The sequence below is a fragment of the Desmodus rotundus genome, chromosome 10, assembly GCF_022682495.2.
Source record: "Desmodus rotundus isolate HL8 chromosome 10, HLdesRot8A.1, whole genome shotgun sequence".
NCBI lineage: Eukaryota > Metazoa > Chordata > Mammalia > Chiroptera > Phyllostomidae > Desmodus > Desmodus rotundus.
This window is the reverse complement of record NC_071396.1, coordinates 71,838,255-71,862,109: the sequence shown is the minus strand read 5'-3', so window position 1 is coordinate 71,862,109 and position 23,855 is coordinate 71,838,255. Positions and strand designations below refer to the sequence as shown.

At 45.2% G+C, this 23,855-nt stretch overlaps 1 protein-coding gene across 1 annotated transcript in view; it reads left to right on the top strand.

The window, feature by feature from the left end:
• The first annotated feature begins 776 nt into the window (after window positions 1–776).
• The window catches only part of EMILIN2 (elastin microfibril interfacer 2), a 53,248-nt gene continuing 30,169 nt past the window's right edge, over window positions 777–23,855 (top strand). The window contains exons 1-2 of the mRNA XM_045187946.3: window positions 777–1,213; window positions 1,765–1,887. Coding sequence (XP_045043881.2) covers window positions 933–1,213; window positions 1,765–1,887 — 404 coding nt within the window. The 5' untranslated portion in view covers window positions 777–932. The remainder of the gene's footprint in view (window positions 1,214–1,764; window positions 1,888–23,855) is intronic.

The following is a 23,855-nucleotide window of genomic DNA, read 5'->3' as shown; positions in this document are numbered from 1 at the left end:
ATTAGATGCAGCAGGTGAGCTTAAATACATAGCTCTCTTCAATGCCAACACCACACAACCCTTTGGTCTGGATTTCATGTAACATTATTCTGTGGAGTTGCTTTATCCCCCAAAGAAATTGGTAGAGGTGAGTGTAACTCACAAACAGGCAGAAAATATACATGCAAGTGAAAAAAACTAATGGCCAGCGGTGTCTGAACTGTTAAGAAGCAAAGGCGACTGCTGTGGAGCAAATGGCTTTAATACTGATAGAAAAAGAAAGTTCAGAGGAGGACTCACACGCAGAGGCAGAGGTGGCCTTTCAAAAATTTGTGTAGTGTATATCAGAACCTGGGCTGCGCTCCAGAAGCTTTTGGGCAGTGGCGGGGCTGTCGCTCCCACGGCGCCCTTCTACCCTGCACGTTGACTTGGAAACTGTTAAATGCGTGGATAAGGCAGAGGTGGGTGAAGAAAAAGAGGAGGGTCCGCGTTCATTTCCCTCTAAACTCTCCTAAATCCAAGTGGGGAATGACCGTGTCTTTCCATTAGAGGAAATCTGAGCCGCCTCTGATAAAGGACAGATAAAGATGTCCCTCTTTCACCCTGGGAAGCCGGCACCCGTGCACGACGTGAGGACTGCGACTCACCGGCTGCTGCCACTTCCCGAGGGGCCGGGGGCGCATCAGTTGGAAGGTGGTAGGCGGAGTTCCCTGGCTTCTGGGACGAGACCAAAGGAATGAGTAATTGGAAATTCTGTAATATAGACCCTTCTCCCAAACCCTTTGGCCCTTTCACCCCAAACCCCTGCTGAGAGGCAAGGGGCCTGGAGACAGGGAGTCCTGGTGGAGGGAGAATCGCGTTTCCGAGAGGGAAGTGAAATAAAGAGGGCGGCACCCGGGGGGACCTATGCGTCATTGAGGGACCGAGCAGAAACGCGGGCGCTTTCCACTGGGATGGAAAAGGAGAAGTGGGAGCGAGAAGCCGGAGAGGGCAGCTGCGGAGCGCGGTGCCGGCGCCGCGAAGAGTCGGAGCCTCCTGTCTTCTCCCGCCGCGCCCCTGCCAGCCGTGCTCTGGATCCCGCAGGCGGGGCTCCCGCCGCGCACAGAATGTGGCCTCGGACACGGCCCCGCGCGTCCTGGCGCTGGGCGCTGGCCCTGCTGGCCCTGGGTGGCGCGGGGCTGTGCCAAGCCGGCCCGCAGCCCAGGCATCCCGCGCGGCCCAGTGCCAGGAACAAGTAAGTGTGGGGCCCCTCTCCTCGAACCCAGGACGGCGAGGCTCCTTCCCAGAGTTCTGGGCCCCCGCCTCCTCCCTCCCGACCCGCGGCCGAGGCCAGAAACTGCCCCGCCAGAGGTGACGAGCGGCAGCTGGGGGTTCCCCGGGGGCTGCTCCTGGAGGGCACCTCCTCCCGGGTGGCAGTGCACTCCGGGGTCCGCACGGGTCCCGTGTGACCCCGCCAGCGTCTCAAGCATTGCTGCTCCAGGGCGGTGGTGCACTTCAGAGCCCCGCTGCGCAGAACGCTCGGAAAACTCCTCCCAGGAAACTACTGGAGTCTCCGGGGTGCTTTTCCCTGTCTCGTGTAGAGAAACGGTGCCCGCTGTCCGAAGGCGCACTGGCGCACCTTCCGGGGGTCGGCTTTGTTGAGCGCCCGCCTCAGCAGGGACCACAACCGCCTTGCTCCTGGCTCCGACTGCTGCTGTATCAGCTTGACTGGGTCTCCTCACCCCTAGCCTCACCGTTCTCGGGGATTTACACAGTGCCCCTCTCCCTCTCTCTTCTTCACCCCAGGAACTGGTGCGCCTACATCGTGAACAAGAATGTGAGCTGCTCTGTGCAGGAGGGAAGTGAGAGTTTTATTCAGGCTCAGTACAACTGTGCCTGGAACCAGATGCCCTGCCCGTCCGCGCTAGTGTAAGTCCGGGAGAGGAGGAGCGGGCAGGGTGGGCCGGCCTGGGACGGGGCGGGGGCGGAGGGGGTGGGGTCCGAGCGCTGGGCTCCCGCGGGTCTGTATCTCATCCAGAGTGGGTGAAAACTCCGCAGCTAAAAAGTTTGAGCGCAGAGCCGGGACCCGGGCGCGCCGGGGTATTTAAGAAGCATTGCAGCCCTGCGTGAGCGCTGAGGATGCGCACGATTTGTTAGTGATCACCAGGGCACAGAGGGGATGAGCAAAGCCCCCACCCCCACCCTCACTTTCTCTCTCTCTTTCTCTCACTCTCTCTCTCTCCCCCCAATTTTATGACTAACATAAGGCAGCTGGACCTAATTAGATCCATATTGTGTGTTCTGGGGCATACAGAAATTCCAAGATGTATACTGCTAAAAATGTTTAAATGTAGGCTTAGCTGAGTGTCCTAAAGCAGACGAGTTTTTTTCAGGTTTCCCCATGAAACTGACCTCTTCCAGTGTTGTAGATCTCCAAAGTCCCAGGGATAACTTGCTTAAAAGTGTGTCGTCGTTGCCTTTTTCACATTAGTTTCGGGGATTGGCTAAGAGGTTGTCGTGAGAGAAAGGGTCTTAAAGATAAGGGGAACGATTAATCATCTTTTTGCTTAGAAAGTTTTCGCCATCTTAAAAAAAAAGGAAGCAATAGAGTTCCAGATTCTGTTAAATACATCACACTCATTCAATGGTCACCCGGCAAGTCTTTGTGCTTTTGTGTAAGTCAGATGTCAGAGGATGAGCCGTGTGAATACATGGCTGTTGGGAAACACATGTGATGGTTGAAATTAATTGTTTTCCCCTAAGAATAAGTTGTTTGTCTTAGAGCACAGTTGTCATTACAGCAAAGAATAATAGCTAGTAGGCGGATCTGTCTTTGGCAAAGCAAAGGGACGGATTGAAACTTGTACTCCAGAAAACCTCATTCCAGAAGACAGATGAACCTTCAGGCATGTGAGGTACCAGAGGTCCCTAAATCACCCCCCATGGGCTGCTGTAGAACTGCAAACAGGAAAGGGGTAATTCCTCTCAGGTTAACAACAATTTAGAAGAGATTTCCACATTCTGATACACAGAAAAACGGGCTGCCGTGGAACTGCTGGCTGTCACATTGAGTTGGGTAGATTGTCAGAGGGACTCAGTCCTGTCATGCTGTCCCCATCTGCCGTGGGTACCAGGCAGACCTCACAGTCTCTGTTGAGCAGTCAGTGACTTGTAGATATTAGGGTGGTCAGTGACGCGGGCTGTGAAAGAATTCACAAAGAGAAGAAAGTGTAGAGAACAAAGTTTTTATTCACTCCCCAAGAAAGGAGAGGGATGTGGTATGGAGAGATACACCAGCGTGGAGGAGTGGTGGCTTTGAGCTTTTATTGGATTATAAGTGGATTAAAAAAGGGGAGGTTGCTGCTGTTTGTGGCCCCTGGGCTTTTGGGGGGTTGTGACAGAGGCTGCAGTTTGTTTCAGCGTTATCTTCCGCCTGTGGCTGTAGGGAGCTGCAGATTCTGTTCTTGCTTCCCGTAATTTCCAGTCCTGGGGACTTCGGCTCGGAGGAGGAAAATGGCAGAAATGTTTAACAAGGTCTTAGGCCTGCTTGGCATCTGGCACCATGATAGCAAATGGGGCTGGCTTTATCCTTTCTGTAGAGACATGTAAGTATTCATTACAATTTGAATTAATTTCTATAAAATTAGGTTTATCAGGAATATTTCATTTGTTTTACACAAGAATAGAATTTTGTGGTTTATGCTAACCTTAATATTTACTTGTGACAACTTAGAAATAAATGAATTTTTTATTTGGGGAGATAATACTTTTCATTTAAATGATTTTATCTGTTAATTTTCTGAAATTATCTTAGTGCTTGGAAAAATCCAATGATGATTTAATTGTTGTATTTGACCAAAACTCAGTGTAACAAATTCTCTGTCTTCAGTGAGGAGTGAATCACCGCCAGGTCACCGGGTTAATGAAAGGCATTTGGAGCGTATTTTTGCCAACCAATGGGAAAGGCAACAAAAATTGCTGTAAAAATGACAGATGCTCCTATCGCTTTATTAAACAAAACCAAAATAGGTGATCTGGGCATTTTTCTTCAATAACTGTGTAAGCAATTCAAGTGTGTTTTTAAAAAATACCGCATTGGAAGTGAAATTTAAAACATAAAACCAGACTGTTTTAGCTGATCAAGCTGAAAATTTTGAAATTAACTTAGGCAGTTAATTCAGTCTTGACCTTTTTCTTACTGTTTCTTTAGCAACAAGGAAGGAATGGTTTATTTTTCAATTACTAAATGTCTTCTACTTTTGGAGAATTAGCAGATGAATGAAAACAAAGGGAGAAACATTACCTTTTATGTACCTAAAAGAGAAGGAATCCCTGTTTGACATGGAATTTCCCAGGTTTTCTGATGAGCCCGGAAGCCTGAGTAACCTCTCTCAACTCATAGGTACTGTTAGGTGAGGTCTTCTTTATTTGAGCCTTAGGCCCTGAGACCTGTGGAAGTGAAGATTCTTGAGGGCTGCTTTCCCCGTGGTTTTAGAAGCACAGGCCTGCCTTATTTTACTGCACTTCACAGGTGTTGCATTTTTTTATAAACCGAGGACAAGACCATCAACCAGCAAAAAAATTATGTCTCATTGTATTGCAATGCTCATTTCATTTCGGTGGTCTGGAACCAAACCCAGTATCTCTTAGGTTTGCCTGTAGAGGATTGGAGGCTGGCCGAGATGCTAGTGCTAGAAATGCAGCTTAGCAACTGGTGACAGTTGAGTGTCTGGGGGTGGCAGGTATGAGCCTGGGAGGCCTTGATACAGCTGGAGCAGAGCAGGGTTGTTAGGGGCAGTGGAGGGAAATGAGGAAGAGAAGCCAGGCCAGGAGAGAGAGCAAAACCAAGATTTTAGAGGTGGAGACTGCATCTTAGAGACCCCAGGAGGAGAGGCCCAGTAGGTTGAGGGGTCCAGAAGGGCCAGAGGTGTTAGCTAGCAGGAAGATTTGCTTATGCAGAAAGAGGCAGTTTCAGGTCAGTTTCAGGGGTACAGGCATTGTAGCTCCTGCAAGATTAAAGGAGGACCTCAGGACACCCAGTTACCCAAGAATCAAATGTGTTTCAAAGGCTTTGGTGGAAAAGGGAGTTGATAGTAGCCAAGCAGATGAAGAACTCCTTAAAGAGAGAGAACTCTGAATGTTTTAGGAGAGAAGTGAAGAAGCCAAAGGGAGAGACTGAACACGCTCTGAGACTGCGGTGGGAACTGGCTAAGGGACTGATGGGGAAGTTCACACAAGTAGGAGAACGTCTGTGCCTGGTCGCATCTTTGGGTGCTAAGCCTCTGTGGGCATTTCCAGAAAGATTAGACAATGGTCCACTTGCGTGTATGAAGAGCCTTCGATTCCAGGTTGCAAATTGCATTTTGATATGTGAAACTAGGAGCGGAGAGGGGTTTTACATAGTATGTGGGCATGTAGAGCAATTACTTTTCTGAAACTGTAAAGAGACTTCTGAGTGTCAAGCATGGTGTTAGGACATTTTATTCTATTTGATAGTTTAATTCTTGCAATAACCATTCAAGATGAATACTATCACCTCCATTTTATCTGTGAGGACACAGACAGGAGCTATTCCCTGACTTGCCTGTGGTAACATGACGGTAAGTGGCTGCGCTGCCTCCAAACCCAGGGCTGCTGGCCTCTGGGGACTATCCTCTGTCCCTGTGGCAGTGGAGAATGTGCTTGTTTGTTTTGATGTGTGCCTTCAGTAGACTGAACAGTACTCAACTACAAAGAACATTGCCACCCTCTTTCATGCAAGGCAATTCCCACATAAGAGTGATTGAGAACTGTTTGGAAGGCTTACTGTGGTACCCCAGGCCTGACTTGGTGAGAATCTCTCTCTGGACTGCATCCTTAGAACGTGATGAGCCCCTTTATCTTCATTGCCTCCCATCTTTACGGCACCCCCTGGGGGCGTTATCCCCATTTTCAGGAGGGCAAGTAGTTAGGAAGTAGCAGAGCCTAGATTCAAATCTAGGTCTGTCACTGGTATTTCCAAGCCTTAGGCTCTTCCCACTGCACACCCCCACAGCTCCTTGCTGTCTAAACCCACACCCCAGGATGAGCACCCACCCCTGGGGTATGTGTGTGTGTGTGACACCTGCCCCAGCGCTGTGACGCTAGCACCTCTGGAGAGATGGGAAAGGTGGGCTAACAGCCTTCTTAGGGCCTCTATGTGGTTTGGTGGTGTTTGTATGTACCAGTGGTAGAAACAGCACTATCTTTCTTCTCCTTCTTGGACTAGGCATTGTTTCCTTTCGTGCACCATTCATGCCTCATGGCAGTAATTCCAGAGTTACATAACCACCCACTCAGCCCGCAGTGGTCCCAGCTGACCGATGTTAGTATTGGAGACATTTGGGGGCGTCCTATGTGCAGAGCAGCTGCCTTGCTGCTGCCTTATGGTTGGATCTGGGGATTCCAGATGTAAGGCAGGACTATTCCCCTGCAGTGGCTTCCCTCCGAACTCTGGGCTGAGGCTCTGCAGATCTAGCTGCCTGCTCTCCGACACCACAAACTGACTGGGGCTTATCAGCATCTACCCAACCCCACCCCTGCCCTCACCCTCTTCTTGGGTGTGTTGCATCTTAGAGAACTTTTTCCTATTAGTTCTTAAAAAAGATCGCATCAGGCTGGGGGAGGCTTCTGGAAGGGGCCAACTGAAGGAACCTGCGGTGCTGTGACAGCAGAGGAAGACTGTGAATTTGCAGCAGGTGTGAGATTTGAAGTGCTTAGGTTCCAGAACTCCTGTAATCCTCTGATTCCAGTGGGAGCAGATGGCCATTCAACTGGAAGAAACGTTGTCTATTAGGGAGTAATCTCAGCCAGGAAAAGCTGCTTTTTTTTTTTTTTTTTTTTTTAAACTAAGAGTACTTAAGACTGGGGGAAAACTAACAGCTTACATTTTCTGGATATAATTCTACATTTTCTGCATCACCAGGAGCAGAATTCTGTTCAATTCAAAACGTACCTCTTGTGTGTATAGCTTTGGGGGATTCCCCCCGCTTTAGCTTTTAAACAAACAGCTTGTAATCAATTAATTGGCTGTTTTGAGCCTGTCTCCTGGGTGCTGAGGGAAACTCGAATGAATTGAGGGGTACGAGGGAGTGTGGGAGAACACCTGCCAACACGGCCACAGAGGCGCCCAGACCCCAGAGCCTGGGCTGCCCCGTGCGTTTCCCTCCTTACCTGCCTTTGGGGGGTGTATCTCCTGAGCTTCTCTGGACTCCTCGGACCTTCCTTCCAAGCTTCTTCGACCTGTTACTCTTTTCCCCTTCCTGAGGTCCCAGCAGATAGATGTAGAGCCCTTCGGCATTTCCAGATCACCTCCACTTGTGTGCGTTGTTTTATTTTTTTGCTCAGCACTAGCTCAGCCAGAAGATTAGATAGGGCAGAGACAGGAGTGTTGGAAACAGAACTTTTATGCTTATGGGCTATATTTTCAACTTTATCTTGGAGAAAATTTAATGGGATTCAAATAGAGGTTACGGCCTTGAGGAAAAGTTTGCTCCTTGTTAAACCCTGCTTTAGTCCCATTAATTGGTCTTCTTCCATCGATCTATTCTTCCACATTGGCACTCGGTAAATGAGTTAAAATTCTGAGGTGGGCAGAAAAGTTGAGGTGCATGGGGGCAGGCACCCCCGGGGGCAATCCCCAGAGGCTGCTGGTGTGGCCAGCACGTTCTGGAGAGGAGGTGAAAAACTTGGCTTCCGGCCTGAGCACTACCACCACTGAGCTGTGCGACTTCAGGCAAGTCCCTCAGCCTGCCCTTGGCACAGTGCCCTGGGTTCCCCGAGTCTGCATTACCAGAGGGGCAGCACAGCGGACACAGCTTGGGCAAAAGCGCCCTACGTACGCGTGTCAAGTGCGCTCAGCAGGGCTGTCTAATGCACACGCCTCTTCTCGCCGCTTCGTTTGAAGTGTTGTTGCCTCTCAGGGGGTCTTACCTTTCAGGGCTTTGATTTTGAAGTTTAATGCTTCCTGACATGTTAGAGAAAGACTGAAGTGCTAAAGAATGAGATAAATTCAGTGAACTAAGATAACAATGATGAAATTAAAATGACCAAAGTGGACTTTTAAACATGAAGTTAAACTCTTAGCGACTGCTTTGGAAGCAGAGCCAGCCGTGGAGTTTCTCAGGGAGCTCGCAGGAAGGAGGAGCCCAGTGGCCGCGGGCAGGGGCTGCGGGCCTGCGGCAGGTCAGCCGGGCCGGTGAGCGGCGCGTCCCGGTCGCAGCAGGGGCTGGCGAACTCCGCTGATCCCGGGCCACCTTCCCCCCCAGACACTAGCACACGGGCTTTGGCTCTTTGCTTTTAGAACAAATCCTCTTCCTCAGGTTGGGAGTGTTAAGATGTTACTTACAAATGTTTACTGAGTGTGAATAGTGTGGTAGACACTGTATACGACAGTTACAGTGTTCTACATACCGTTAGTTACTTATTTATTTTGGGGGGTCAAACAATTTTATTGGGGGTCCAAGGGCTGCGAGGACGAGACCGGATGTGCTCGCCCAGCCGGGATCTCCCCAGCCTCCCAGCTGCCGAAAGCCTACAGAACTGTTTTTAAAACCTAAAACTGAGAAACTGTGCCAGTGTGCAGATTGCTTTCAGACTGTCGCCCAAATGTTTTCATTTATTGTTGGCTACAAGACCTTTTTACTACTCAAAATTGATTGCTCCTGTCCTTAACGAAGCAGTTTTCTGGACTTCGAAATAACAACGAACTGCTTGATAAAATGATGCCAGTGTGACTTCTCCTTACAGAGAATGGTTTTCCTGGACGGGCCAAGATGGAAACATATTAGTGTTAATGTGATAGGAGTTCATATTGGAGGAAAAATAGTGAAATGATTAAAGTGAAAGTCACCAGTAAGTTTTCTCCTTTCCTTCCTGTTTTACAGTGGTGATGGGTGTTGAAAAAAGTGGGGAGGGTTCAAACTCACCAAATTCCTGCTTTGAAAATGCTGTAGAAGCAAAGTTTTCTGGGTGTGTCAGGGCCCAGCTGTACTTTTTCTTTTTTTTCCACCTAAGAAAATATTAGATGATTAGGGAATACGCCTAAAATTATTCTTTGCAGTGCCAGCCTTTCAGGAGAGTGTACTTTACTATGCGTTTGGTTAAAAGAAATTTGGTTGAGAGAGAGAGAGGTTAGGTGAAGCCTTCTCCAACTAGTCATTTTTTATTGTATTTTATTGTTTATGCTATAACAGTTGTCTCGATATTTCCCCCTTTGCCTTCCTCACCCAGCCCCCCTGCTCCCTCAGGCAGTCCCCACGCCATTGTCCATGTCCCTGGGTCATGCGTATATATTGGCCTGTGATGTACTTTCCATCCCTGTGACTATTCTGTAACAACCAATGTGTACTTCTTAATCCCTTTGCATTTTTCACCCATCACCCCATTTCCTCTCCCATCTGGAAAACGTCAAAACCTTCTCTGTATCTATGATTCTGTTTCTGTTCTGCTAGTTTATTTATTATGTTCTTTTAGATTCAATTGTTGATAAATATGTATTTATTGCCATTTTAATGTTTATGTTTTTTATCTTTTTCTTCTTCTTAAGAAAGACCCTTTAACATTACATATAATAAACGATTTGGTGGTGATGAAGTCCTTTAGCTTCTCCTTGTCCGGGAAGCACTTCATCTGTCCTTTGATTCTAAATGATAGTTTGCTGGATAGAGTAATCTAGGTTGTAGGTTTTGCTTTTCATCACTTTGAATATGTGTCGCCGGTCCCTTCTAGCCTGCAAAGTTTCTTTTGAGAAATCAGCTGACAGTTTCATGGGAGCTCCCTTGTAGGTAACTGCTTTTCTCTTGTTGCTTTTAAGATTCTCTCTTTGTCTTTAATCTTTGGCATTTTAATTATGACGTGTCTTGTTGTGGGCCTCTTTGGGTTCATCTTGTTTGAGATTCTCTGTGCTTCCTGTACTTGTATGTGTACTCCCTTCACCAAGTTATGCAAGTTTTCTGTCATTATTTTTTCAAATAGATTTTTAAAAAATTTTTATTTATTTAGTTTTAGAGAGAAGAGAAGGAGAAGGGAGAGAAAAATCAATGTGTGGTTGCCTCTCTCACACCCCCTACTGGAGACCTGACCCACAACCTGGGCAGGTGCCCTGACTGGGAATTGAACTGGCAACCCTTTCTTTGGTTCGCAGGCCCACGCTTAATACACAGCTACACCAGCCAGGGCTGAAATAGATTTTCAATTTCTTTCTCTCTCTTCTTCTTCCAGCATTCCCCATGATGTGAATGTTGGAATGCTTGAGGTTGTTCCAGAGGCGCTTTACACTAGCCTCATTTTTTTGGATTCTTTTTTCTTCTTTCTGTTCTGATTGGGTGTTTTTTGCTTCTTTATATTCCAAATTACCTATTTGACTCTCAGCCTCATCCACTCTACTACTGTTTTCCTGTAAATTATTCTTCATTTCAGATAGTGTATCCTTCATTTCTGACTGGATTTTTTTTTTATGGTGTTGAGGTCCTCACTAAGTTTATTGAACATCCTTATAACCAGTGTTCGAACTCTGCATCTAGTACATTGCTTGTCTCCATTTTAGGTATTTCTTTTTCTGGAGTTTTGTTCTGTTCTTTCATTTGGGCCATGTTTCTTTCTCTCCTCATTTTGGCAAACTTCTTGTGTTTGTTCCTATGTATTAGGTAGAGCTGCTACATCTCTCAGGCTCGGTAGAGCAGCCTAATGTAGTAGGTATCCTGTAGGGTCCAGTGGCACAGCCTCCCCTATCACCCGGACTGGGTATTTGAAGTGTGCCACTGTGTGGGCTGTGTACACCTTCCTCTTATAGTTGAGCCTTGATTGCTTTTGGCACATTTAAGGTCAGCCACTGCCTATGTTTTATCCAGGGCCACCCAGCATGAGCTACAGAGTGATCTGCAGATGGCTGCTACTTTTGCTGGGCTTGGAGGTGCCCAGGGGAGGCCAAGCTGTGACCCAAGGCTGGCTGCTGCTAGTGCAGGGCCTGGCACAATGTAGCAAGAGGTATAGGGTTCACTGAGGCCAGATGCTGCTTATTTGAGAGAAATTAGGAAATTCTGAAGCATGAGCCAAGACGAGCCGTTTGCATGGAAAAGCCACTGGAAACTGGTTAGGTGGGCTGGCAATTTGGATGGAGCAGGGTCTTAGGGAAACACCAGGGTGGGCAGTGTGAGCCAGGTTGAGGGAGTCTCAGGTATGGCATCTGCCTACCAGCTCTGTAGGGGGAGGGCTCAGAAAAAGAACAGTGGCCTCTGCCAGCACTTCTCTCTGGGAGAAAGCTGCCCATCCAGCTCTCACCCTGATGCCAGAAAATTCAGTTACTCCCCATATGTTCCTGGTGCCTTTCAAGCTGCTGCTTCAATGCCAAAGCTCAGAGGGAGTGAGTCTGAGTAAGTCTGTGCCTGGACCCTTTAGGAGGAACTGCCTAGGACTCCAATAGTTTCTGTCTTCCACAGTCTCAATCCCCACTGGTTTTTACAGCCAGAAGTTATGGGGACTTATCTTCCTGGCCCTGGAACTCTGGGTTGGGGGACCTAGTGTGCGGCTGGGATTCCTCGCTCCCAAGAAATCCCTCCCTATTTTTATCCATCTCACAAGGGTGTGGGACCAGCCCCCTCTGCATCTCTGCTCCTCTTCCAGTCTCGATGTGGTTTCTTCTTTAACCCCATAGTTGTAGGACTTCCATTCAGCTCAGTTTCTGGAGGTTCTGAATGGTGGTGGTTCTGTAGCTTAGTTGTAATTTTGATGTGGTTGTGTGAGGAGTCAAGCCGTATTTACCTACGCCACCATCTTGAGTAATTTCCTTCAAACTGATCATTTTGATGAAAGGAAATTTGCTATGAGTTTTCTCAATTTTTTTCCGAACTTTTCCCATCTTCACATAGATATGTGATTGTACAGTACCTGCCAAATGCATGGGTGTATTTCAGTGATCTTTTTACAGAGATTTGCTCATAATCTGTTATAAAACAATGTGTTAGAAATTTCCCACTAGCCCTTGGCAGTATGGTTGTTGGTTGAAGCATCATCCCATAACCAAAAGGTTGTGGGTATGGTCCCCAGTCAGGGCACATACTTAGGTTGTAAGTTCAATCCCCGGTCTGATCACATGTGAGCCCCAGTACGGGCATGTACAGGAGACAACCAATTGATATTTCCTCTGGCATTGTCATTTCTCTCTCTTCCTTCCTCTTTTCCTCCTTCCCTTCTTCTCTTCCTAAAAGCAATGGGAAAATGTCCTTGGGTGAGGATTAAAAACAAAAAATTTCCCTCTTGTTTCAAGTTTCCAACATCTCAACAGAGATCTATTAAAGGATCATGAGATAAGGGCCTAAAATTTTCCTAAACTGTAGTGGTGAAAATGCCACTTGTTTTCTGCTGAGGCTTTTTCCATATGTCTTGAAAATGTAGCTCAAAAGCTGCAGTGCTGATTGCGACAGCACTCAGGGAGGGGTGAGTTTCACAATCCACTCCTTCACCAGGATATCTTTTCACCATTAAAGTGTTTCCCTGGCTCGGTGGATTTCAACCCAAAGAGCTCTCACATGCTATTGGAATGAGAGCCTTGGCCAGGAGGTATAGTCGAGGCTTTCTGAGTATTCTAAGTGTTCCAGAATCTTGAATCTGTGCTACTGTCCTGACAATGTTCAGGCCTGGTTCGTGTTTCAGGAGGCCTATGCTGGAGAGCCTTCAGCTGCTTTCAGCTGGGCAGCAACTTCCAGGACAATAACGCCAGGCTAGAGCCCGCCTTGGTCATGATAAATGATGTGCCCTTTTCTCATCCCAACATGTTGCATCATCTTCTGGCCACTCAAGATATTTGGGAGTCATTTTGTCCTATCATTGCACAAAACAGCCAGAAAGATGTACCACAGACCCCCTGTTCACCAGTGGTGCAGGAGGGGAAGCACAAACACCTCTCGTGGCTTGTTTCCTGAACCAAATAGCAAGGCGTCCACTAAACACTCCTTTCCAGAACTATCACTGGGGAAATAATGATCCCAATGAGTAGACTGTCTGATTTGCAAAATGCTAATTTGTGTCTTTGATACTTTGTGTTATTTTACACAAAATGGCAATTGAAGGTGGTTATAAAAAATTCTGTTTTGACTGTCTCTCCTTAATCATTAACCCATACCTTTAAGAATAAAAAAATAAGTATAAGCCCGAGTTCCCAATATACAAAACAATTGGTTGAGTGTCTGAAGAATAATTCAGTACATTAGAAAAAATCTTTAGTTAAATTCTCATTTTGAAACTTCGAAATAGACACACTAATGCTTGTTTTGGTTTCCACTTAATAGAGATATATTTTGGGTCGTCAAGACCACCTAGTACTTTGCTTCACAGTCCTGAAGAGATTTTTAAAAACATCCCAATGCAAAAAATAATTGTTTATTTTAAGCAGCTTTAACTGAGATATAATTTAGAGAAACTCTACATATTTAAAGTTGGAAAATTTAGTTTTTTGACCCCTGAAATCAACACCACAACTGAAATATTGAACATTTCCATCACCAAAACTTTCTTCGCCCTCCTTAATAATCCTCTCCTCCAGTTTCTCTCACACACCCCTTCCCAGGCTGATATGTGTTTGTAATTTCTGAAGTTTTATGTAGAGTTACACAATATGTACTGTTTTTATGTTAAAATTTTTTCATTCAGCAGAACTGTTTGGGGGCACGTCCATTTTGTGCTGTGTATCGATAGTTGATTGCTTCCTACTGTTGACTAGTGTTCCTTCGTGTGTTTGTACTGAAGTTTCCGTAGGGCAGTTGTTTTGTGGCTGAGGACTTGTGAGACGCTGAGTGTAGAAACTCATTTATAATGATCATGAGGTTACTTCTTGGATTTTTCTGAAGACCAATTGAGGTGGTAAATACATAACAAATGTAGAACACTAGATAAAACCCCAATGAAATTTAAAAAAAAACACACGTTTCACATCAATAGCCCTGGTCAGTGTTGGATTGAGGCCACACAATTAGGAGAAGCCAGTTTGAACTGGCAGAAAGCTCAGTCAGGCTAAAGAAGACTAATTTTTTGAAGACTGTGGGTTATGCGGTTTCATCACACAAATATTTTGGGGCAGGCCCTGTGTCTGGCACAGGACTAGCAAGGAACTTGACCTCTCTGTTGCCCTCCAGAAGTTCGGATCCTGTAGGTGAAATGAGACATAAACAGAAATCATTACAAATGAAAGGTAGAAAGGAGAATTGCTACAAGAGAAGCACAAATAGCCGAGGATGTTCAGAGGCGGAGGAAATTGTTTCCAGCCGAGAGGAATCTGAGCACTGGTTTGTGGGTGGTGACATCTTGGCAGGGCTCTCACGGAGGTTCTAGCTGCATGTATGCAGATGTGAGAGGATCCAGCATAAGCCAGGAAAGAACATGAGCAAGGGCCCAGAGGTGGGAAGTGAAGGGACAGCCACAGTGATGAGTAAGTCAAGGTGGCGGCACGGCTGGTTTCTTCTGAGTGCTGCGAGGGAGGGACCTGTTCCAGGCATCTGCCCTCGGCCTGTGGATGGATCTTCTCTTTACAACGTCTCCCCTCTGTGTGTGTCTCTGTCCAAATTTCCTACTTCTATAAGGATGCCAGTCATCATGGATTTAGAGCCCATCCTAACGACCTCATTTTAACTTGATTACCTCTGTAAAGACCTTATTTCCAAGTAAAGTCACCTTCTGAGGCACTGGAGTGTGGTTTCCAACCTACCAATTTGGAGGGAGGGAATATAATTCAACCCGTAACAGCTAAGGTTGGGAGGTTGGGCTTTATTGTTTGGGCAAAGGGGAGTCTTGGCAGATTTTTATCTGGGACACCATCAGAGGTACACTTCCAAATGCTGATCTGGCAATGTGTGAAAGATTAATTTGAGAGGGGAGAGAACAGGGTAGGCATGAGGGGTGGTGGGAGGGGCCTGCTGGGAGATGGGCCACAGTCCATGCCAGACCTGAGGTGGGTGTGACCTGGCTGGGGAGAAGATGAGATGCAGTGACAAGGTTCGAGAGGTTGGGGGACTGCCTCTGTGCTTAATGCCTGATTAGCACTGGGTGGGGCTTGTGGAGATGTGAAGATCCGCCACTGAGGGATCTGTGTAGTCTGTTGTTAAGACTATTGATAAAAAGGACCACACACTGCAAAGGAAGGCAAATTAGTTCATGGACCGTCATGTGGAGATTATGTCAGGATTGCTTTTATCCATGGAACAATCAGAACCTTATTATTCATCGATTTTGGTGATCAGGAACCAACTGTCCTCTTCTGTGAAAGCAGTTGAGTCCATTATTATAGAATAAACCCATATTTTTAGCCTTACTGCAAGTTTTTCCCTTACGGCATATGTATGCACACACACACAGTTTATAACCTCATTTATATCAAGTTTTACAGTTTCACAGATTTCGCAGCTATTGTATAATTTTTTTCTTTCACTATCTGGGAGGTAGAAAAAGGGCAAATATTATAAACCCCAATTTGTATTTGAGGTAACTAAGGACCAGAGAAGTTTTTGGGTCTTGTCTAATCTCTCTGATCTTTGACTGAGTTGGGACTTTAATGGTGACTCTTGTTATGGGTAATAGAATTAGATGTTATTCTCCGTATGGCCTCCATGTAAGTATGATTGTTCCATGTTGGATACTGATGGCCCAAAGAAAGCCTTAGTGTGGTGCTGGGTACCACCTAGTAGGCACCCAAAGGATGTTTGCTGAATGAATGGATGGAAGAGAGAGCATGTGGGTTGTTTCTTTATTTTTCTATTGAGGCTATTTAAAAAAAACCAGTTTAAGGTTCACAGCACAATTGAGGGGAAGGTACAGAGATTCCCCATGTACCCCCTTCCTCCACACATGCACAGCCTCCTCCATTATCAACATCCTGCCCCAGAGTGGTGCGTTTGTCACAACCGATGAACCTGTGTTGACCCATCACAATCACCCAAAGTCCATAGTTTACATTAGGGTTTATTCTTGGGAGACCACGTGTTTGTCCCATTGTTAAGAATCATGTGGCTGAGTTTGGTTTTCAGTTTTCAATCACGGAGACTGTAAGTTTGAACAACTGCCCATGGCTTGCACTTTTAAAATGGAAAGTCACATACATATATGGTCTTTGAAAATAATTGTTGATAATGAATGAAAATGCAACAGCTTGCAGCTAAAACAAGGTTTCAAATATGCTGGATTCCAATTAAATCAACCAAAGTAATGATATAAATTATAATTTAGATTTCCGAATTGGCTATCTTGATAAGGTCAAGTTAAAGGAGTTCATCATCACCAAGCCCTTATTATGTGAAATGTTAAAGGGACTTATCTAAGAAAAAGAAGATAAAAAATATGAACAGTAAAATGACAACACACAACTATTAACAACCAAACCTAAAAAGAAACAAAACAAACTAAGCAATCAGCTAGAACAGGAACAGAATCACAGAAAATGGAGATCACATGGAGGGTTATCAGCCAGGAGGGAGAAGGGGAGAGAGGGGGAGAAGGTACAGGGAATAAGAAGCGTAAGCATAAATGGTAGGTAGAAAATAGACAGGGGGAGGGTAAGAATAGTATAGGAAATGGAGAAGCCAAAGAACTTATATGTGTGACCCATGGACATGAACTAAAGTGGGAGGATGAGGGTGGGAGGTGGTGTGCAGGGCGGAGGGGAATAAAGGGGGGAAATTGGACAACTGTAGTAGCATAATCAATAAAATATATTAAAAAGATAAAAATAAAAGTTTTCTGCCAAGATAGAAGCCTACATTTATTCTCTGTGACGTGAGACAGCTTTATTTTATGAGGGTTCAGATTACACAACTATAAAGACTGGTTTGGTGTTATTGGGAGGATACGGTGACTAAAGATAGAACTGCAATTTGAAAGAGTTAAATACTAAAAATATAGGAAATTATTTTAAAGATTAATTTAGGGGCTTTTTTTCAAAATGCCATGCTTGTTTGTATATTTTATTTGCAAAAAATGATTGAAGGCAATTTTAGTGAAGTCTTTGGGGAGTGGGCCAACTTCAGCCCCAGTTTTTTAGGAGGATGAGAACCACTACTTACCCCACAGGTTTAATTGTTTTATTGATTTAAATGAGACAAAATAATACCATCCCACAAAGCAGGAGGTCGCCGGTTTGATTTCCCATTCAGGGCACGTGTATGGGTTGCGGTTTGTCCCTGGTTGGGGCCACGTGAGAGCCACCTGATTGCTGTTTTTCTCACACTGATGTTTCTCTCCCTGTCTTTCTCTCTCTCTTCCCCCTTATCTAAAAGGAAAACAAAATTATACAACCTATGTAATTTTTCTTTAAAAAACCCCCATGATTTTAAAGAAATGGAAAGCAAGCCACGTATTTTCAACTTGTGAACAGATGTCTGTTGGTCCCTCTTCATTCAGTGTCCGTATATTTGTCTCATTCTCCTCCAATTATGCAGTTCAGCCACAATTCGCCCTTTATTCAAGGGAAACAGCCCGTAGATCAGGCAAGTACAGTGCTTCACAGGCAATGGAGCACTATTCCTGCAGGATTTGGGGCATGTTTGACTTTAAACAAATAGAGGGCCAGATATTTCTCCAGCAAAATGGGTTAATTTGGGAACAAAATAGAATGGCAGGTCCAGAGAAACAAAGGAGAAGGACACTCTTTTATGGACTTGGGAAGGGCTATCCGTAAACAAAGAGTCCATTGGAGAAAACAAAAGCTGGAAGTATAGTGACTTTTCATTGGCTGAGTTAGGGCAGTCTCCCATTGGCTGAACTGTTACGGGGCAAGGAGTATGAGTTACGGTGGGAGATGTAAGGTACACGTCTTCCTGTTGGAGACCGGTTGTGCATGTTGAGTGACACGTGTGAGTGTCCCCTCTTCTAGCCTCCTGACTCCATTTTAAGTGAGGTTTCTGTTTATTCATTTTCACAGGCAAGAGTGAGTTTTATAGAGCGTTAGAGGAGGCAACATGGAAAAGGGCATGATTGGCTGGGGTTGAATATCTGACCTTATTTAGAAAAATCAAGGAACAAGCAAATAGGTACAGAGCCCAGAGCTGACTTGGCATTTGGGGATTCGATGACTGGCAATGCTGTGTTTCTGGTCCAGTGGAATATTTACATCAACATGGAAGTTCAGTTTGCTGCTGTGGCACCCTGGGCAGGAGCAGCACCATCTAGGTCTAGAAATTTCTTTCATCACTTCTCAATGTTCAGGAACTGTGGATGCCCCAAAGCTTCCCTCTAACCTGGGACAATTCCCAAGGCTTACTGTCCCATAGCCCTTGCATACCTGGGTTCTGTGGTGATTCTTTTAAAACCACATGGGGTTGGCCAAGGTAGGGAATGCCATACCGTCAAGTTCCCTAAGAAAAATCCAGCCCCACGAGTCTGCGTGAGCAGTGAGCACTGTGCTGAAGAGTGTTAGCAACACAGATGGCTTTAAGGACTTCCCAAGTATCACCATCTTGGAAAGCCATTGGCCACCCCAAATCTTCTTGGAGGAAAGTTCTCCCTCCTTGTCCTACTGCTCCACTACCACCTTCTATTTAAAAGCAGATAAGCAGCCCTGGCTGGGTAGCTCAGTTGGTTAGAGCATTACCCCAATATGCCAAGGTTGCAGGTTCGATCCCTGGTCAAGGCACAAATAGGACTTAACCAATGAATGCATAAATAAGTGGAACTGGAAAAACAAATTGATGTTTCACTCTCTCTCTAAAATCAATAAAAATAAATGAAAGCAGATAAACAAAATTATTCTTTTTGTCTTGCTAAATAGCCCCCCACTCCCTACTTGTCCGTGCCTTAAGGTCTTGGGGTGGGGTGGGTTGTGACAGCATCTTTCAAAGAAAAACAACGCTCTTCCTAAGCAGAGTGCAGGCGAATGAAATGTCTCCATGCCGTTGTGTTAAGTGTGGATTTAGAAACAAAGTAATACTGGGTTAGCCTGGATAATGTGGGAAATATGAAACTACGTTATAGCATTTTGGTCCTTTTCCTCCCAATGTGGTCATAAATTAGAAAAAAAATACAAGTGTTCCTGTGTTTTCAATTCCCAGATTATTATTATTTTTTAACTGAGAATGAATTGGCCCAAAGAAAGAAAATGTTTTTATATCTGCAGAGACACTCATACTGTCTCAGGGTTTTCTAAGCTTCCAAGTGACTTCCACTAACTTAACAGGTGTGGCCTGAGTAAGAGCTTGCCAGCATCATAGTCTTTACCCAAAGGCCTGAAATAAATACCGATGGCATGTCAGAGCGAATTCCTTTCCAGTATCAAAAAGCAATCCTGAGAACAAGGGGTGGGTAGCCGCAAGTTGAAGAGTGGAGGGAGGATATGGAACTGAGGAAGAAGAAAAAGGAGGGTGACTGAGACCCTGAAGAGAGAGGAATGGATGTTGCAAACCAAGCCAAGAGAAATACAGGAAAAGTGCTTTTGAAATTATTGTGATTTTGTAGGAGAATTTGAGAAAATAATTTTTACACTTAAAAAAGAGGAAATAGTGAAAGTGGAGTTATTTGGTGGCTCCAAAAAGAAAAGTTTGGATCCCCAAACCATGGAAAGTTGTATTTGTGGTGAGCATCATGCAAAAGACACAAAAGGCTGAGACCAGCAGATGTTGTCACGCCCGCACTGTGGGACACTTGAGTTTGAGTGCGGGGCGGTGGGGGGGGGGGGGGAATGAGAGGGAAGAGCCTTCTGTGATTTGACTCCAGGGATGGGGAAACATGATGTAAGTTTGAGAAGCAGAATAGTGTAGGACTTATTTGGGGGAAACATTCTGCAGCAGTGATGGCCCTTCCCAAAACAGTTCCTCAGGAGAATGGGGTCCGTCATTAATCTTGGATTGTTCAGCCCTCCAGAAAGCCCTCGCAGCTAGCTGGGGCCCTGCGGGATGCCCCGCACTCGCTGGCGCTCCTCCCCACTGTCACGGCATAGCCGTGAATTTTGTACTGTATCTCCCAAAGTGAGGAAGTTAAAACTAAGAATGTGGACTCATTGGAACTCATGCATAATCTGCGTTTTATGGTCTGAACACACCCTGCACTCGGAGATGATATCATTTTTAGCAATGCAAGTTTGTCAGAGGATCCCGATTGCTCCTCTAGCCGAGTTGGACTGAGCCTTGCAGTTAAGCCACTGAGCTTTTCTTTAATCATCTTTCTTCAGGATTTCAGAATTGCTCTGTCCTCGGGGTTGGGGGTGGGGGTGATAAATCGTGAAGAACTGTGGAGGAGAATTTCTACTTATTATACTGTATAATCAGGGCAAACTACTGAGAAGTAAAGAGAATTTTAGGTTTTGAAATCTAACTTGCTATACTAAGTACATAAGGAAATGAATTCAAGAGGAAACGGAAAAATAAGCAGCTTACAATTGTGGTTTCTCCAGCAAATATCTCCTTTGTGCTGGAAAACAGACAGTCTTCTATACGCACATTTCCATTATGAACACATTGCTTTGGTGTAGGGTCTGTTCTTTTAAAAATGTGTACAAAGCTCTATTTATATGTACTCTGATTTTAATCAGCGCTCACCCATCTGACTTTCAGATTTATTAGATACATTTTGTATTTTAGAAATATATTTGCTCAAGCATGCTGGCTTTTAAAACTTAGGTGGATTTTCCTAAAAAGTCAAGAAAAATATTTTACATTTTTTCCATGTTATTATTTCCTCCATTCAGAGATCTAATTAAGAATGTGTCATAAAGCAGAAAAAGGTAAGATGGAAATTCTGGTTTTGGTGTTTGGAGTGTTTTAACCTGGAAGAAGGCCCTTTGATTCCTTCACTCTATCTCTTTGGGGAGACTCTTTCACACTGCAGGAAGTTAGCATTGGAAGGGTCCTTGTGGATCAGAGTCACGTCTTCGTATTGCAGAAATCGTCTTTGTGGACGCACAGGGTTCCAACGGCCAGTTTTTGATTGGACTCAAATGCAATGTCTCTTCTGCACGTGCAGAGCCACTTTTCTTTCAACACAGTTCTGAAATCATGTCTAATTTCAAACTTTGAAGCCTCTACTGCCTGACCATATTTGCTTTCGATAAACGGTTACTTCAATTAAAAACTCATGTATTTATTCATTGATTGATAGAAACACAAACAAAAAATAGGAAAAAACCCATTTGTCACATGTTGTTCCTAGAAAACCAGTCCACTGTTTCGTCTCTTCTAAATTGACCTATGAGCACCGAGCTTTGTTAGAAGTGAATTACCATATAAAAAGGAAGAAAATTTTGACACCTGCTTATAACACAGATGAACCTTGAGGATGAAGGGGATCAGGATATGCACCCCCTGTCTATTACTTCAAGCTGAAGCCATTGAGAAACAGCAGACACAAAGAACTCTCTGCTCTCCTACTTTCTCCCTAGAAAGCAGTGTGTAAATTTCCCCCCTCTCCTGTACCAGGGTGAGGAGAGTGATCTTTGTCACTGAAGACAAAGAGCTGGCACTGACATGAGGCTGCCTACGCAAACCCTGCTAAAATAGCCCTTATCTCCCACTAGTTCCCCCGTATCCGGGGCCCGGCAGAAGTAAGGCTTGCTTGACTATGGTCAGTAGAGTGTACAAATGTCTCACACGAGGTAGACAGTGATTTGAACATTTCACCTAAAATGTCATATATTGTGCTTGAGTGTGACACTGTTATGTTACAGATTTACATGCTTATGATTTTGTAATTAAAGATTTTGTCATTAAAAGGGGGTGTTACTTGTGCTGGACCCGGTATTTCCTGGTCACTTTTCCACAATTTATTACCCCTCGAAGCCCAACCCCCTTTCCTTGTCTGCTCCTCTACAATTTATCACTCTTTGTCAAATGGCATAGAAGCCCTGAGTCTAACCACTTCTTTTTTGGAATTTTTTCACTTCTTTTCTGTGAAGCCCCTGTAAATGTAAAAATATTAACATCAATAACATTTGTATGTCTTTCTCTTGTTCATCTGTCTTTTGTCAGTTCAATTCATAGGCTCCGGAACAACTCTAAGAGGGTAGAGGAAGAGTTTTTTCCTTCTCTACAAGGGCATTATGCTAAGTGAAATAAGCCAGTCACAAAAAGACAAATACTCTATGATTCTACTTATGTGAGGTGTTTAGAGTGGTCCAATTCATAGAGACGGAAAGTAGAATGGGGGTTGCCAGTGGCGGGGGGCGGGGGGGGGGTGGGAGTTAATGTTTAATGGGCACCCAGTTTTGGTTGGGATGACGAAAGTTCTGGAGACATAGGGCAGAGACAGTTGCACACCGGTGTGAATGTGTTCAGTGCCACTGTGCTCCCAATAATGGCAAACTTAATGTACCGTGTATTTTACCACAATTTGCTGGCCTGCAAACCAAAGGGTTGCTGGTTCTATTCCCAGTCAGGGCACATGCCTGGGTTACAGGCCAGGTCCCCAGTTGGGGGTGCAGGAGAGGCAACCACACATTGATGTTTCTCTCCCTGTCTTCCTCCCTTCCCCTCTGTCTAAAGATAAAGGGGAAAAAATGGAATTACTGTCACTGGAGTGAACTGCTGCTCTGTGGAAAACCTGGAGTGGTAGCTGAAAGGCAGCTCACCGAGTCTGTCCTGGTGAGCATTCTGAAACTCAGTGAAATGACTTCTCACCTTTACATGCTAGTTTTCCTTGTCCCGGGTAGGCGGTTAGTTCTACAGGCCCAGGGGACTGCCTACCAGAGAGAGGGAAGCGCCTCTTCTTTCTGGCTTCCTTTTCCATCCTCTCAGTCCCATTCCATCCGATACTGTGCAGAACCAAACACGCAGAATGAAGCAAGAAGTGTTGGCTCCAGGATTTTGGGGGCAAGCCAATTACTGCAAGAAGGAGAAGAGTTTACTAGAAAGTCTATTTTGGGGAGAAATCCTGGTCAAGCGAGCGTCCCCAGTGGGGCACTGTGCTTTCAATTTGTGTAGTTTCAGTGGCTTGTGTGCAAATCAGGTTTACACACACTCTAAATGCCGGGCAAAAGTCCTTTCCCTGCGGAGCAGCTGTCTAGGTGCCCCTCGGCCGGCGACGTGCGGTTATTTTTCAGGGAAGTGTTCTATCAGCGATTCTAGGATGTGGGAGGAGAAAACCAGCTGCTGGGCGTGAGACAGAAACCACAGATGCACAGATAGATGTGCCGCCACCGCCATCCCCCTGACAATCTTGTGACTCCAGGATTGTCCCGTCCAAAGCTTTCTGTGATGATGGTGATACACCAGCCACATGTGGCCGTTGACCGCTTGAAACGTGGCTAGTGTGACTAAGGAACTAAATGCTTCATTTTATTGAATTTTAATTAGTTTCAATGCAAATAGCAGCACATAGTTAATGGCCACTTATTGGACAGCACAGCTCTATGTCCCGGGATGTGTGATTCTCACCCAATTCATCACGACGGGAGAGCCTGGAGCTTGGTTTGGTTTGGGGAAGACTCAGGAATTCACATGTGCTTGGGGTTGGACTTGAGGATAATTCTGGAGTTTTTAATTAGGATATCGGACTCCCCCAAACCTTGTCAAAAGTAAGCCTACAACCATTAATTAATTATTTGATTAATCAATTACTAGTTGATTAGTAATTGTTTGTTGAGCACATACAATAGGATAGACACTGTGTTTTTATGGGGATGTTGTAGAGACAACAAAATCCACAGGTGTTCTTGCCCTCGTAGGGTTTATGGTCTGCAGGAAAAACAAACGTTGAACAAGCAAATGCAAGTGTGAACTGAAGCACATTTGGGAAGAGGTCTCACCTCAAGTCAGTAGGAAGGAGTCTGTGGCACTGAGGTCAAATGAAGGCACAGTCATTTTCTCACATTCTGTTTTCCACTCAGGTGGTCCCTGAACTCTGATTCAACTTTTTCAGTTCTTTTCTTGCTACCTTCCTTCTCATTAGAATTTCCTTGGCCAATCTGGTGCCTT